This window comes from Trachemys scripta, chromosome 14 (genome assembly GCF_013100865.1).
Source record: "Trachemys scripta elegans isolate TJP31775 chromosome 14, CAS_Tse_1.0, whole genome shotgun sequence".
NCBI lineage: Eukaryota > Metazoa > Chordata > Testudines > Emydidae > Trachemys > Trachemys scripta.
The window spans coordinates 3628779-3644991 of NC_048311.1; the positions used below are offsets into that span (position 1 = coordinate 3628779).

Here is a 16213-nt window from a genome sequence, read left to right on the forward strand (position 1 = left end):
AGGCTTTTAATTAAAGAAAAAGGTAAAAATCAACTCTGTAAAATCAGGATGGAAAATAACTTACAGGGTAATCAAACTTAAAGAGCCCAGAGGACCCCCCCTCTAGCCTTAGGTTCAAAGTTACAGCAAACAGAGGTAAACACCCTAGTAAAAGGTACATTTACAAGTTGAGAAAAACAAAGGTAAACTAACACGCCTTGCCTGGCTGTTTACTTACAAGTTTGAAATATGAGAGACTTGTTCAAAAAGATGTGGAGAGCCTGGATTGATGTCTGGTCCCTCTTAGTCCCAAGAGCGAACAACCCCCCAAAACAAAGAGCACAAACAAAAACTTTCCTCCCCCTCTCCCCCCCCCCCTGCGCCCAAGGTTTGAAAGTATCTTGTCCCCCTATTGGTCCTTTGGGTCAGGTGTCAGCCAGGTTACCTGAGCTTCTTAACCCTTTACAGGTAAAAGGATTTTGGAGTCTCTGGCCAGGAGGGATTTTATAGTGCTGTACACAGGAGAGCTGTTACCCTTCCCTTTATAGTTATGACAAGGGGGAATTTATTTTTCTAATTATTTTAGCATTTATGTTTACTGAGCACAATCATGTCCGTGACTCACTAACCTTTAACTCAATCATTACTGTTAGTATCAGACTTGGAACTGCATTTATTTTCATACAAATTTCAAGCTATTTTATAGATATAACTAAAAGTACAATTTGCAAATAAGTAACCTTCATCTGCCCAGTGTGTGTTTAACTAATTGTGTTTTAAACTGGCATTGCTAAGGTTTGTATAAGCTAATTGACATTCTAGACGGATACTATTAGTTGATTATACCATTTTAAATAATGAATGGCAAAGCACAATATGGTAATAAAAGTAATAATGATTATTACTCCAACCAGGACAGGTTGGGCATTTTAGAACTCACTACTCAAAGAATTAAATTTAAGCATAAGAGAAATAAAATGATGAAATGAACAGAGCAGTTGAAAAACTAAAATAACAGCACTGTAATCCTCAACGAATTTTGAAAGAATAAAATTATAAAGACTATATGTGCCTTGTGCATTGCAACAGGAAGTAACAAGAAGTAACAACAAAAATAATAATTCAAGTGTGTGTGTGTGTGTGTATGTGTGTGAGAGAGAGTGTGTGTGAGTGTTTCGGGGACTGTGATGGAGACTGCGTGTGTGTGAGAAAGCGTGTGAGTGTGTCTCTGTTGGGGGGCGTGACATAGACTGTGTGTGTGCATGTGCGTAAGAGTGTGTTGGGGAACTGTGTGAGAGATTGTGTGTATGTGAGAAACAGTGTGGGGTGGGGCTTGAAGGATTGTGTGAAAGAATGCTTGTGGGTTAGGGGCATGTGTTTGAGAAAGCATGTGTGTGAGAGTGTGTGTATGTGAGAGACAGTGTGTGTATGTGTGTTGAGGGGAGTGTGTGACAGTGTGTGTGTGTGAGGTCACACCCTGAGTGTCTGTGTATAGCTGCAACCCTGGTCCCACAGACACTGACCCCAGCCGTCTGCTAGCAGCACACCAGTTACGCTCTGGCATCCACCAGGCTTGGTTACAACCAGCAAGACGACTCCAACACACTCCCAGTGCCAAATTTCCCCCAAACCATATGCCCCATAATGTCCAGCCCTTTCCCGGATAGTTCAGAGAAATAATCAGGTTTGTTTGTTGCTTTGAAGACACAAAAGCACATCACAGCTTACTAACTTAAATGGGCGTAAATACACCCTTGCCTTTAAACATAGCAATGAGTCAGTTTATGGCATGAATGAAAATAATTTACTAACAAAATAGACATAGGATTAAGTGAGTTCAAGTATAAGGAATAAAGCTAGAAAGAGTTACAAGCAAAACATGCTTCTAAAAGTCTAAAACTTAATCTAGCAAGATGCATGCTTTGATCAAGCAGGTTTCTCTCCCATATTTAATTCCCAGCAACTTCAGCCCGCATCTTAGTTGAAGGACCCCTCATTTTCAGCCTGTAGGAGCTCTCCCCTCTAGCATCCATCCAGTGATTTCTATGCAAATAGAGCTTCCATTGTTTTTTGTTCCACCATGCTTAATTTACATAGGAGACAGGTATATAGCTGCACCCCCATACACACACTGACTTAGGGGGCTAGTTCAAGCCAACAGCGAAAGTCCCACCTTGGCTGGCCACAGAGGGAACTTTTATGAAGGCCTCTCCCCAGCACAGATCCCACTGGGTGATCATCCTATAACTTTGGCCTGCATTCTGTGCCTAATTGTATGAGTTTACATTTGGTCATATTGAAGTGCAAATTGTTTGCTGGGGCCCAACTTAATAAGCAATCCAGATCACTCTATAAGAGTGACCTGTCCTCTTTTATGTTGCCTGACTGGAGCTACCCCCCCAAATATAGAAGTCAAACTATGCCTATGGCTATGCACAACAGGTATAATAGGCCAAGGAAGACTAAGACCCCCCTGGCAGAGCTGCCGCCAGACACCTGGGCCGTGGTGGCCTCGCCTGTGCTCCGCCTCTTCCTGGCCATGCTCCGCCCCTTGCCCCAAATCCCCCACCACTCGTTGCGGCCTGGCTGAGTCCCTCCTCTCCTCCACTCCAATCCCCTCTCCCAGAAGTCCCCACTGCTCACTGCGTCCCTCTTCTCCTCCTCCCCGCCTTCCCTGAGACCCGCATCGCCTGCTACTGCCTGGTGAGTCCCTCCTCTCCTCCACCTCCCTCTTCTGTGAGGCTGCCTGCTGCATCCCTCCTCACTCGCCTCTCCCTGGAAGCTGGCAGGGGCTCAGCTCCACCTGGTCACACGGAGCTTGGGGCTCAGGCCAGCTTGTGGCCCAGAGCTGAGGGTGGCCCGGGCCGGGGTGGCTCAGGATGGCTCAGGGCGGCCCGGGGGTCGGGGCAGTTCAGCCGTGGCTCCTCCAATCGCGGGGGCTGAGGGGGCCTTGCAGCTCCAGGGGTTGAGCTGGGGGGGAAGGGTGGGGGTCTCAGGCAGAAGGGGTGGGGCTGGAGGGATAGCACCCCCTGAAAGGGGGTTTCATCCGCTTCTCATACCTATTGTTTTAAAGTGTGTGGCCCAGCTAAGAAAGGTACAGTTCCTGCCCAGATAGAAGGGTGTGTGTGTGTGGGGGGGGTTAATTCACATTTTCTTTGAAAAGAAATCACCCAGAGGGCCCTCTCTAGATGAAAATTTGTGTCCTTGTTTGTTCAGTGACACAGACATTGTTTCCCGATCTGGTTCCTGAGCCCTAAATTGAACCATGACCAACATACATACATCTGGGGAGTATCTATATTTGCATTCATCATCATGTGAGTTCTCCCCACATGTCAATCAACCTTAGTGATGACATGAACAAAAATTCTAGTCTAGACAGGGCCTAGGGTTTAAGGCCATCAGTGCATGCCTGGTTTTGTTTATTTGCACTGTTAGAAACATGTTTTGAAAAGTGTAACTGACTAGAATTGGTTTAGGAATAAGCTGTTCTCTCATTCCATAGCATCACTACTGCAAAATATCATACTTTACAACTAATGAACAAAATAAAAACAATATTGGATTATTTCCATCTATTCCTTTGTTGATAGGATGCTAAAGAACAATTATTTTTTCTATTTATAAAGAACAGGTTAGTGCTTTGTATTTGATCAGTAATGATTTTGATTAATGAAACCAATGATTTGTATACTGTAGTAGTTCTATTTAATATTTCAAAGGAGACAGAACAATCTCAATTTACATACACCGGATTTGGGACCAGATCATCTACTGGTGTTGAGTGGTTTAGCTCTATTGACTTCAATTGAAATACACCAATTTACACCAGTTGAGGATCTGGCCCCCTGAAGGAGATTAGCAGTGCAGTTTCTAATTCCCTCCTCAGTTGTGCCTTCCTTAAACACCCATAAAGCAATTAAAGTTCAACTCTTTGAACCCAGTCATCCCTTTCCTGCTTCTTCTCTTGTTGTTCTTGCTGCTTCTGCAGCTGATGTTTCCCCCATGACAGATTGCTAGCTACGTGGATGTTCCTTGCTGCTCTCACAGCAGATTTCATAGCAGTGTCGATCCAGGAGTGAGGCTGGGCTGTGTGTTCTCCTGCAAAGTGGACCCTCCATTCATTCTGAAACAAAAGGCCCGGAATAGTCAGCAAACTGGTAGGGGGTGAATGAGGCAAATGTTCCCATGGAATATTTGTCCAGGTTCCATCTCTATATCACATGCTTATTACAGACAGACCGGAGATACTTTGTGGATTTGTTGTGGATTTCTGCCAGGTCCTCCAGTACCACATCAATGCACTTCTTGTCACTCAGGGGAAGAAAGAATTCAGCGTCGTTGTTCCACGTGTAGGAAGCCACAATCACCCCCTCCCCACTAGAGAAGCTGTGGTTGGGATAGTAGATGAATCTAAAAGGACGATCTGTGATTGACGGCCCACCTCGAAACCCATCCTTCTCCCAGAACTTTTCAGTGCAGGCCAAGGCAACCTTGGTGGCACTGGCATAGTGAATGGCGCGCAGGGCATGGGTCTTATTGGAGGAAAGCGGTGGCAAAAATTTGATAAGTCTCGTGGCTTTTGCTGTGGCTGTGACAAGGACATAATCAGCCATCACTGAGGAGGGGCTACATGTGTCGTGTGCACTATGGTACAATACTTGGACCTTGTTACCAATGTATTTTATCTGCTCTACTGTGCAGGTCAGCTGGACAACTCCAGGCATAGACCGGTAGAAGGCCAGGGGCAATTGGTCGAATCCCCCTGTGATCTCATCAAAACTGAAAGAAATAAGAGGTGACATGTGAAAGAATTACATTAGTAGCAGTACTACGATTGCTTTTAGGGACAACAAAGTGGGGCCCCTTTGAAATAGGGTCTGTGTCTGAGACAGATCCTGCCTCAAAGAGTTTATGCTCCAGCTAGACAAGATAGATAAAAAAAAAAAAAAAGTTTATTATTGTCATTTTACAGAAGGGGGAACTGAGGCTTAAGTGATACACAGACCTGGGGCCCGGAGGGGAATTTCAGCCAATGCTGGGGAATTCAGATTGTGCTGCACAGGGTGAGTCAAAATTATGGCCCAGATTAAGGAATCGAGGACTATATTGCTGACAATATGACCCATTTGATGACAGAGAGTGCTTCTCTCCGCACATTCTAACTGCCGCAAGGGGTGTTTCCCATTGGTAATCTGGAGTGTCTGCCTCTATCAACTACAAGAAGAAGGATATTATTTAGTTATTTACTCACATTGCAGTCACACAAAGGGTACATCTACACGGCTGGTGGGAGCAAGACTCCCAGCCTGGGTCGAGAGACTCAGGTTAGTGGGGCTCTCAGTAGCGCTATAGAAATAGCTGTGTAGACAGTGCTTTCAAGTTGCCACTTGGGCTCTTAAGCCCACCCATCTCCCAAGGCTACAGAGCCCGAGCTCCAGCCCAAGCTGCAACTTCAGAGTGCTGTCTACACAGCTAGATGTATAGTGCTAGTAAAATCCCCACTAGCCTAAATCTCTCAACCTCTCCTAGAAGACTCACTGCCATGGGCAGCCCACTGGCAATGTAGACACCCCAAAAACCTTGCAATTTAAGTACATTTGTTTCTCACCCGTCTTCATGAAAGAAGATATTAAATTCCATGAGAGAGTTAAGAAATGACCTGTGGAATCCAGCACCCTCATTCATCAAGTCTCCAATCATCTGTACAGCCCCAAGGCTTAAATTCCCTTCTTTAATCAAGTACTCCTGGGAGTGGAGGAAAGGGAGTAAAGTTGTTCTCTCTTTAGGCACAAGAGGCACATTTATGGAGGTATCATTGGGGAAAGATTTGACTATCATGAAGAAGGAGAAGATAAAGGGTTATTTTCAAGTTTTATATGGTGATGATATTGTTGCTCCTTTTTGGTCTGAGCCATTGCCAATATCCAAGGCCTTGCTTGGTTCTTTCTGTTTGAAGGAGAGATTGATGATGTGAGTCAGGTCTTTCTTTGCTGCAATCCTGTCTATTTAAAAAGAATGGATACAAAGTCCTGTTTCCCTGAACACAGTAGAAACAGTCAACTGGAGGCAATGTCCCTGCTCAGCAATCGAAGTCTGCATTTCCAGCAAATACTGTGACCCAAAGAAGCTCTATCTTTTGTTGTCTCAAACAGCCATGTTAACCACTGCTACTCTCTTTTTCTCCTGGCTTTCTCCCCCTCTCACACACAGACTCAACTGCAAACAATCAACCACCTAACGTCTGCAATCAATCCTAGGGAAACCATCAACCCCCACAGCTTAGCTTATGATTGGCCTACCCATGCAGCCTGATAGTGCCTTGCACAGTGGCTTCCACTGCCTCCAACTATCTAACTCCAGAAAGGAGCTTAATTGTTTCTTCCATTTTACCTGAATGAAATGTGTTTAGCATGCCCATCGACTTTAACCAGGTCTGTGGCTAACATATAGACTAAAGATATGTTTGATCGCCACCATTAACACCTTCCAGCATAACAATATTAAAATAATAATTGAAGGAAATATGAAATTTCTGGCACTTCTTCCTTTATTTTCCATAAATCTTGGCACAAACAAAACCCTGCCCACTGAGGCTGCCAAAAGGAGAAGCTAATCCTAATAGACTGTGCAGAGCTTCATAATACGCTGTTTTCCCTCATTCCTTTATTGGTGCTTTGAATAAAGGTCAACCTCGACATGAAAACTGGTATCATTAGGTTTAATTGGGATAAACAGGTGCATTTTACACCACTCTCAGAGCCAGGGCCGGCTCTAACTTTTTTGGCGCCCAAGTAAAAAAAAAAGCACTGCCCCGCCAAACCAAAAACAACCCCACGCGAGCGCCGCCACACTGAACCAAAAAAAACAACAACCCAGCGCCGCCCTGCTGAACCAAAAACAACAGCCCCCCTCCCCCCCCCGAGTGCCGCCCCGCTGAACCAAAAAGAAAATCAACCCCCCCCCGGAGCGCCACCCCGCTGAAACAAAAACAACAACAACAACAAAAAATGAGCGCCACCCCGCCGAACCAAAAAAAAAAAAAAACGAGCGCTGCCCTGCCAAACCAAGATTGGCCGCCCCTTACAAGATGCTGCCCCAAGCACGTGCTTGGTTGGCTGGTGCCTGGAGTCGGCCCTGCTCAGAGCAATAATTTCAGACTTTCCCTAAATATTTGGATTTAAAGGTACTTGAAGGCCCATATCCATTACCTTGGTGGAAAAGCTGTCATACCGATCCAGCAACTTTTCACAATCTGTGCTCTGGAACTTCTCTCTGGCCTGTGTTGGAACCATGCATGGAAACATTCATAGACAGAAAGAGAAATATGTTCACAAAAACACTGGACCAAATTCTGTTCTCCTATCTATCTAGGCAGATACTTGCATGATATCTGCAGATTTCATAATCACTGATGAATTTTAGTCCCAAAATATTCTTTTAAGGTAGGGAAGAATCAGCTCCATTTCACAGAGCACATAGCTATAGCAGCAACTGATCCCAAAGTCCTAATGCAATGCCCTATCTACTAGACCCTAATTCCTGTGTGTATCCATGAGACCCCAGTGAATGGAACTGAGTTGCATGGCATAGTCTCCAGCCCTGCTGTAGTTAAATGGCAGGATTTGATCCCGAGTTCACTGTGTAGGAATCAAAAACAAGTGTTTCTTTTCAGAAGTGGCAAGCACCCACAGGTCCGGGGGGGGGGAGGGGTGAGAGATCACATGTCGTTACTCCTGATTCACATGGGTGAAAGTGAAAAGAGAACCAGGGCCAGATAATCTGCCCTGGTAAATCCCCTTCATACCACAACAAGGGGAATTCTAGCTCAGATTCTCCTAACACCAGATGTATTCTGGATTGGAATGGTCTTGAGAAGGGATGTGTTGGGAAAAGAGACGAGGAGACCAGCACATACTACAGAAGAAGAGACCCCCTGTGCTGCAGTAGAAGTTAGGGCCATTTTTCAGAATCAGGCTGGTAATTTACTTTCCTTTATACAATCGACCAATAAACATACCTTCTGCAGAATTCCTTCATAAAGTTCCTTAGCAGATTTGCCTTTCTCTGAGGGAGCCAGAGTATAACTCAAGATATCTGGGTTCTTTTTGACATTCCCAGCTGTTGTCCTGACACCAGTAACCAAATACCAGGCGTTGTCATCCGTCTCAGAAAACTTGTTTAGCGTAAGGGAGAATTGCCTAATAAATTGACGAACAATACTGCAAAAGAAAGAAAGGGGAGAGAAAGGGGGAAAAGAGTCAAAAATAAGAAAATAAATTATACTCTCTACTGGGTATACAAATAATACAATTGTAAGTATGTTATTTGTGTCATTCCCTTATTGAACTTTCCTGATTCCAACTAATGTTATTAATGCTGTAGGAATATGATAGATAGATCTAGATCCTGATCCTGATGTAAACTGATGTAGTTCCATTGACTACAAGGGGGCTACCAGCTATATAGTAGCTGAGGGCTTGGCATATTGACTGGTAACCAAAGATGTTGACTATAATAATCTCATCTAGTTGTTCTGCTTCTAAATTGTAGTCTCAGTTCATGGTAGTTTCCTTTGTAGTTAGGGTATATTTATGATACAGCTTTTTGTGTTTGTTTGTTTGTTTGTTTTAATAAGCTTTTGTTCCATATAATTGTGCTGAAAAAGATTCTATTCTATGCTATTCTATTCTTGTTCTTATACTTCCTCACAAAACAATTGGGTGCAGTGTTTTATGAAACAATGCAACTCATTTCAAATCACTTTGGCTAATGAAGAGCCCATATCTATTGTCTGGCTTTCTTTTGACTCAGGGCCTGATACAACTTCCATTAACGTAAATTGGAATTATTCCATTGGTTTCATGGAAGTTCGACCATGCACTCACAAGCCGCCAGTTCCATAACGAGGCCCTAATCCTGAAAACACTTATTGCTCAGTTCATTGTTTACTATTGGCCATAATCCTACCCAGGTCATTGAGACTAATTACGGCAGGAAATATTACATCTAGCAGCAAGTTCTTTTAGGATGTTTGATCTTATCCCTAACAATAGCAGAATTCTGCAAAACTGGATTGTTCCTTTACCAAACAACTTACATGGCTGAGGAGTAGAAACTGTATTACCTGTGGGTGCTTGGCAAACGCATGGCTCCCAACTCCACATACCAATCTTGTGTCTCATCTCGATAGGTCCTGACTCGTCCTCCCACACGACCACTGGCTTCCAGAACTGTAACCTAGGAACAAGCATGGAACATCATTTCCACTCACTTATGTGGCAGCTGCACAATTTTAGGCACAAAGGACAAAACTTTCAAACCTTGGTGACTAAAATTAGGTAACTGAATCTACATTCAGGCACCTAAATAAGTGTCCTAATGGCTCTGCACCCACCAGTTCCTAACATTATGTACATTGTACCTCTGAAAATTGCACCCTTTTAAGGTGGGATTTTCAAAAGCACTCCATCTTGGTTGAACTGCACCCACTGCAGTCAATGGGAGCAGAGTGATGCCAACTCTGAGTGCATCTGAAAATCTGAGAGCCAGTTCTACACTACCAGGGTTTGTCGGCCTAGCTGTGTTTGTCAGGTTGAAAAACCACACACCCCAGGCAACGTAAGTATGCTGGCAAAACTCCCAGTGTAAACATAGCTAGGACAACACAAGAGTGCTTCTGTTGACACAACTAACGCCATTTGGGGAGGTGGAGTACCATACTGACAGAAAAAACTCTTTCTGTCAGCATAAGCTACATCTAACCTAGGCGGCTCTGCTGGAATAGCTAACCTGGCAAAGAATATATAGTGTAGGCAAGGTCTGAGCCTTACATGTCGACATAAGGATTTTGAGGGATTTTCTCAAGCTGCATTTAACTATTATTGTGCTTTTGAAAACCTTCCTGTAAGTGCTTAACTTTAAGCACCCAAGTTTGTACATTTTGCCTGTAAGTTTTCCAAAGCCTCAGGGTCCTTAGAATTCACAAATAACTGGGACTGGGATTTTCAACTCCTTAGGCTTCTACGCACATCCTGGCCTTAAAGAAAAATGGATTTATGTGGGAGTTAAATAGCTCATAAGTCTTGCACTGACTCTTCTGTAAACAGGGATGAAAATCATTTAAAGGTATGTCTCCACTGGGCTGAAATTCACCCGTTATTTCTGGCCTGAAAAGAACATAAAAAGAAGGCAGACTGAAGGCTACCAATAGCATATCAATGTTCACATGCTTAGATTTCTGTGAGAGAATGTATGCTCCGTACGGATATTGACATTTCAAAGTATAGTCCTGTGACTTGCCACTTTCGAATGGATAGGGTAATTTTGAAACTGTAGCTTTTGGGGGATTTGTTCCTTTTCCTATTTCTTACGATAGTTACTGTAACTCCTCCAGCTTTTAATTAATGAAGGTTCAGGGAAATCTTCCAAGACAGAAATGGGAAGAGGGCCCCTAAATCCTATTGAAATACAATGGGAGTTGGGCACCTAAAGTCCCATTATTGCCTTTGAAAAATCTCTTCCTTTGTTAATGAGCCTTTTCTTTCTTTCTTTCTTAGTTCTTGTGAATTCCCCTTGTTTCATTTTAACCTTTATTCCTCAGAAAATAAATAATGAAAAATACTCAAGCCAGCACTGACTCCCTGCCTTGCTCTGACATCTCTCTGTGCATAGAATTACCATGTGACCGGCATCTCTGAGCAGTTTGGCAGCAGTGAGTCCACTTATGCCTGCCCCTACAATGACCACCTTCACTGGATGAGCTGCCTTTCCGAGCCCGTTTTCGGCAATCTTCACCAGCTCATCGTAGTCGGGATCATCAAGGCAAGGTTCAGGAAATCTAGAGAAACTCTCAGACCATAGTACAGCCACAAGGAGAAACAGCCTGGAAAGCGCTGGGGACATATGGACAAAGAGAAGTGAGGTGTAGTTAATGAATGATGCAGTCAGGGAAGCAAATTAATTTTCTGAAACCCAGATGGCAGGTGGCATCCCTGAAATGACACCAATCAGCCCACAGCAGAGCTAAAATCCATACAAGGGTGTGCAGCAAACCAGCCTTGAGTATTGCCAGATGATACATAAGAGCAAACCAGCTCCTAACATTACCAGAATACAAAGACGATCATTTTAAGGTATGTCTACACTGGAGATGGATGTGTCATTTCCAGCTTGAGTAGACAGACCTGTGCTCCCTCTTATTGAGCTAGCATGCTAAAAATAGAATGGTATCCACAGCAGTGGCAGCATGGGATGGGGAGGAGTATATTCCTAGGATCTTGGACAGAATCATGTTAGGGGCAGGAACCCCTTCCTGCTGCTCACACCCCACCATGGTTACCCTCAGATTATAAGATCTTTGGGAAATGGGCTGTCACTTAAAACATCTTTGCACAGTGCATAGCACAATGAAGGTGAGAGGCCTGGGTGAGACCTCTTGGATCCACCACACATGGAGTCGTCGACAGCCTAGATAGAGAAGCTCAAATATGTAACTCATTGCTGGTAGAGTGTCTGTCAGTCCCACCCGTGATGTGCCATACCTCACCCCTAGGGACAGGGTAGCAACCTGGGGAGAGGAGCTGCAATGTAATAAACATAATGGGCAAGAGTTTCAGAAGTGATGTTGTGTGACATCAGCATGGGACACTTGAAAGGGGCACATTTTCAGATAACAGGTGTCCAGCCTTTTCTGAAAAATGAAGCCCCTTTAAGATGCCTCAACTGGGGCACACTGAAATTGCTCTTTACCCTGTAGCTAAACCACAAGACATGGGCTTGATGCAGGAATTAGAAGATGAAATTCTATGTCTTGAATTAGGCAGGTGTCAGACTAGAAGGTCACAATGTTCCCCTCTGGACTTAGGGTCTGTGAAATAATAAGGCATGCAAAATCACTAGTCATTGTTAAAAGTCTTGGCCCAATAGACACAAAATCTTTGTTAACTTTAAGGTCTTGTCCACATTGCAGATCTTTTCCCAAAAAATTCAGACCAGTTTCAAAATCAGTTGGAGCCACAGGGCTGATAAGTTTGTTGTTGGCCATAATCATATTTACAATCAGTTTAAATAATTTGGCTATCAGGATGCTTAAGTAAACCAATTATAAGAATGAATCTGGCTGCTTGAGTCTTGTCTACATTGTGGTTCTAACTAGTTTCAAACTGATTTTAAAACCAGTTTGAATCTTTTAATACATTTCCCCAGTGTGGACAAGATTGTAGTGAAGGGTGCTACTTAACTGTAAAGTTCAAAAGTATTTATAACAAGGAATATTAAAGACATTTAAATAAAACTTTAAGGCACACTCGGTGAGATTTTCAAAAGGGCTCAGTGTTGACCTAAATTTGCACCCACTAAAGTCATTGAATCTCCACACTGCTACAGTGCTTTTACTCGATTGGCTATTTTGGAAATATTGGTGATTAGACCTCTCTGTGCTCCTCAAATAAATTTATTTTTCTAGAAATGCCCTGAGAAACAGCAGGGTAGATCAGAGCCCATTCAGAACAATCCTTTAAACTATACACAGATTCACCAGCAGTGCATATAAATTCAGTTCACAGTGAAGAAAAACACAGTTCAAGAGTTTCCAGTTTCAGGCGGAAGCTATTACCCAAAGAACCACAGAATAAGATTTTTTTTTTCTCTTCTCTTCTCAAACAGGCACCAGTTTCACTCAAGAAACTAAACAGTACCAAAAATTTCCTTTGAACAACGTGACTTGCTTTAAACCCTGATCCTACAAGCCTGACTCACATGAGGAATCTCATGGAACCATTGTTGGCATTGGAACAGTTGTAAGTGGGACCTGCCAGCATATTATTGGATGGCACTTTCTCAGAGGGTTACACAGTATTAACAGCAATCGATTCATGTAAAGTCCTACAGTCTAATCCTTCTGCCATTGAAGTTAAAAGCAAAATTGCCATTGCTTTCAATCATTCAGGATCAAGCCCTTAGTGTGACCAAATTTTTCCATAAAATACCCACAAAGGCAGGTATGCATCCTCTTTTTAAAAAATCACATTGCCACCAAGAGGGCGTGATCCAAGGCTCATTGAAATCAGTGAGAATCAACTTCAAGGCAGCAGAAAGAGGCACTGAAAAACAAAGCCCAAGACATATTCATCTAAATAAGAATGAAAAAAAGTGAGAGGTTAAAAGAAAGAGAAAGATGCAAAACAAGAAAGCAGCTGAAGATGGACTAACACACATCCTTTCCTAGCCCCAAAGCAATTATCCCAGCGCAGCAGTTTCACTTACAGAATCTGTCCATGTTTCCACCAGCAGCTCTTGTCATCTAGTGAGCACTTTCATTTTATAGCCTGAACCAGCTGGTCTCAGAAAAGAAAGTGGTTCAAAACTTCCTACCAATCAGTATGTTCCAAATACTGAAAGAGATGTAATTAATAATTCTAGGGAAATGAATTTCTAGTCTGACACAATTCTGTGTCTCTTTCTGTCCCACCCTTTGATCAGTTGACACAAAGTGACTTGAACACAAGTTAGTTATTTTTCTGGTAAGTCCCCTGTATACATCCAGGTTATACATTTATCTGCCTTCCTCTCAGCAGACATAGTACAATGCCTAATTCTGTAATTTGGCAAAATCTATATGGCTTTTTCTGCCTATTGCTCCCCTAAATCTGAAGAAATCTGTGCAAGGCACAGGGGAAAATTGATAAAATTTCTGTGCATATTTATGCTATACTCCTGCAAGCAGTTAAACACCCCTCACTTTGCATCCCTCCATTCAGGGCTGGCTCCAGGCACCAGGCAACCAAGCACATGCTTGGGGCGGCACCTGGTAAGGGGCGGCCAATCTTGGGGTGGCGGGGGGCAGCGCAGCGCGGCATTCCGCGGGGCGGGCTGCGGCGCTCGGCGGGGGGGGCGGGCTCCGGTGGCGTGGCGCGCGGCGCTTGGCAGGGGGGCGGCGCGGGGAGCGGCGCTCAGGGAGGGGTTCTGGTGGCGCGGTGCTCGGCGGGGGTGGGGGGTGGGCTCTGGCGGCGCGGCGCTCGGGGGGGGGAGTTCCAGCGGCGTGGCACTCGGTGGGGTGGGCCTCGGCGGGGCGGCACTTTTTTTTGCTGCTTGGGGCAGCAAAAAAGTTAGATCCGGCCCTGCCTCCATTGAATCCCCTTGTCTTCCCTGTTAAGGCCTATCCCCACTCCACCTATAATCTCTCATTTGATATCTAAATGTCAGCACCCAGCTTTGATCGGCCCATGATACCAGCCTCCTTGGCTACTTGTTTTCAGAGAAGCACCTGTGTGCTTTCTCCCATTCTGCCCCTTGTGTTTGCTAGCAGCCCCTCATAAACATCCACAGGGCTAACTCATTATCCTCTTTCAAATCGCTCCTTACAAATTTCCTTTGCTGTAATGCCTAAAAAAAAGCTGACAGTGGTTAGACAGCAGCCTGTCATGCTGACCAGTTCAATAATTTTCTTGTACTCCCCTGGTTGTCTGATTGTAACCATCTCTTGCCCCTTGTCTTATGCTTAGATTGTAAACTCTTTGTAGCATCCCTCAGCACAGTACATCTAGGTCTCAGGCCTACCATCCCTCAGCACAGTACATCTAGGTCTCTCCAGCCGGGCTCTGGCTAGGGTGACCAGGTGTCCAATTTTCGACTGGAATATCCGGTCAAAAAGGGACCCTGGAGGCTCCGGTCAGCACCGCTGACCTGCCATTAAAGGTCCGGTTGGCAATGCTGCGGTGCTAAAGCAGGCTAGTCCCTATCTGTCCTGGCACCACGCTGCGCCCCGAAAGCAGCCAGCAGGTCCGGCTCCTAGGCGGGGGGGGGGGCATGGGGCTCCACGCGCTGCCCCTGCCCGAGCACTGCCTCTACACTCGCATTGGCTGGGAACTGGCCAATAGGAGTTGGGGGTGCAATGCCCCCGCCCACTAGTGCCAACCTGCTAGCTGCTTTCAGGGCACATGCAACGCAGTGTCAGGACAAAGAGGCAGTCTGCCTTAGCCCCGCTGTGCCGCTGACCAGGAGCCGCCTGAGGTAAACCCGTGTCCCAACCCCGAGCCCCAACCCCCTGCCTCAGCCCTGAACCTCCCCACCAAACCCAGAGCCCCTCCTGCACCCAAAGCCCTCATCCCCAGCCCCACCCCAGAGCCCACACCCCTAGCCCAGAGACCATACCCCCTCCTGCACCCCAGCTCTCTGCCCCAGCCCTGGGTCCCCAAAACCTGGAGCCCCCTCCTGAACCCCAAGCCCCTCATCCCTGGCCCCACCCCAGAGCCCAGACCCCTAGCCCAGAGCCCCTACTCTCCCCCACACTCCAACCCCCTGCTCCAACAACCTGCAGCCCCCTCCCACATTCCGAATCCCTCAGCCCCACCCTCAGCCTGGAACCCCCTCCTGCACCTCAAACTCCTCATCCCCAGCCCCACCACAGAGCCTGCACCCCCAGCTGGAGGCCTCACCCCCTCCCTCACCCCAAGCCCCTGCCCCAGCCCAGTGAAAGTGAGTGAGGGTTGGGCAGAGCGAGCCACTGAGGGAGGGGGAATGTAATGAGTTGGGGGGGGGTGAGGCCTCGGGGAAGGGGCAGGTGTGACATTCCCCTCTGGTGTTATCTGGACCAGTGATCTGCTAGGTCACTCCAATCCTTGACTCTGGGAGCCAGCCTTACCCTGTTATGCTGTGAGAACCCCCACTCCTGGGCTGTTTATGCACAGCTTCTGGCATGTAAGCTGCTCCTTGGATTGTGCAACCAAATGACACTAGCCAATATCTCTGGTCCCAGACACAACCCTAGGAACCTCTGTCTTGCAGTGTCCAGTAATGCCCACTGGACACTGCAAGTTATATGAGTTCGTCAATTTAACAATGAAATTGATATGTACCAAGCTTGTTATCCCAAGGGGAGCCTCTGACGTCAAACCAAATGCACTGCTTCAGGTAGAATAAACAAACAGATGTATTAGCTATAAAGATACATTTTAAGTGATTATAAGTCAAAACATAACAAATCAGATTTGGTCAAATGAAATAAAAGCAAAACACATTCTAACCTGATCTTAACACTTTCAGTGTCTTTACAAACTTAGATGCTTCTCACCACAGGCTGGCTGGTTGCTCTTCAGCCAGATTCTCCCCTTTGATCAGTGCTTCAGTCGCCTGGTGGTGTCTGTAGGTGTAGGTGAAAGAGAGAAGAAGAGCATGGCAAATGTCTCTTCCTTTTATCATGACCTTTCCTCCCTCTTGGCTTTTCCCTACCCCC

At 45.4% G+C, this 16213-nt stretch overlaps 1 protein-coding gene across 1 annotated transcript; it reads right to left on the reverse strand.

Annotated features, from left to right (window-relative positions):
• Positions 1 to 3977: 3977 nt before the first annotated feature.
• On the reverse strand, positions 3978 to 13316 carry LOC117887181 (L-amino-acid oxidase-like). Its single transcript, XM_034789511.1, has 7 exons — positions 13246 to 13316; positions 10660 to 10874; positions 9107 to 9219; positions 8000 to 8201; positions 7191 to 7259; positions 5591 to 5727; positions 3978 to 4761 (listed from the first exon to the last, which is right to left on the reverse strand). The coding sequence occupies exons 1-7, from the start codon at positions 13280 to 13282 to the stop codon at positions 4194 to 4196; spliced, it is 1341 nt and encodes a 446-aa protein (XP_034645402.1). The 5' UTR covers positions 13283 to 13316; the 3' UTR covers positions 3978 to 4193.
• Between the last annotated feature and the right edge of the window lie 2897 nt (positions 13317 to 16213).

Coding starts and splice junctions, on each gene's coding strand:
- LOC117887181 (XM_034789511.1), bottom strand. CDS start 13,282: ATGACAAGAGCTGCTGGTGGAAACATGGACAGATTCT. Junction 9,220..10,659: donor TCAGAGATGCCGGTCACATG/GTAATTCTATGC, acceptor GCTTGTTCCTAG/GTTACAGTTCTGGAAGCCAG. Junction 7,260..7,999: donor ATGAAGGAATTCTGCAGAAG/GTATGTTTATTG, acceptor GTTCCAACACAG/GCCAGAGAGAAGTTCCAGAG.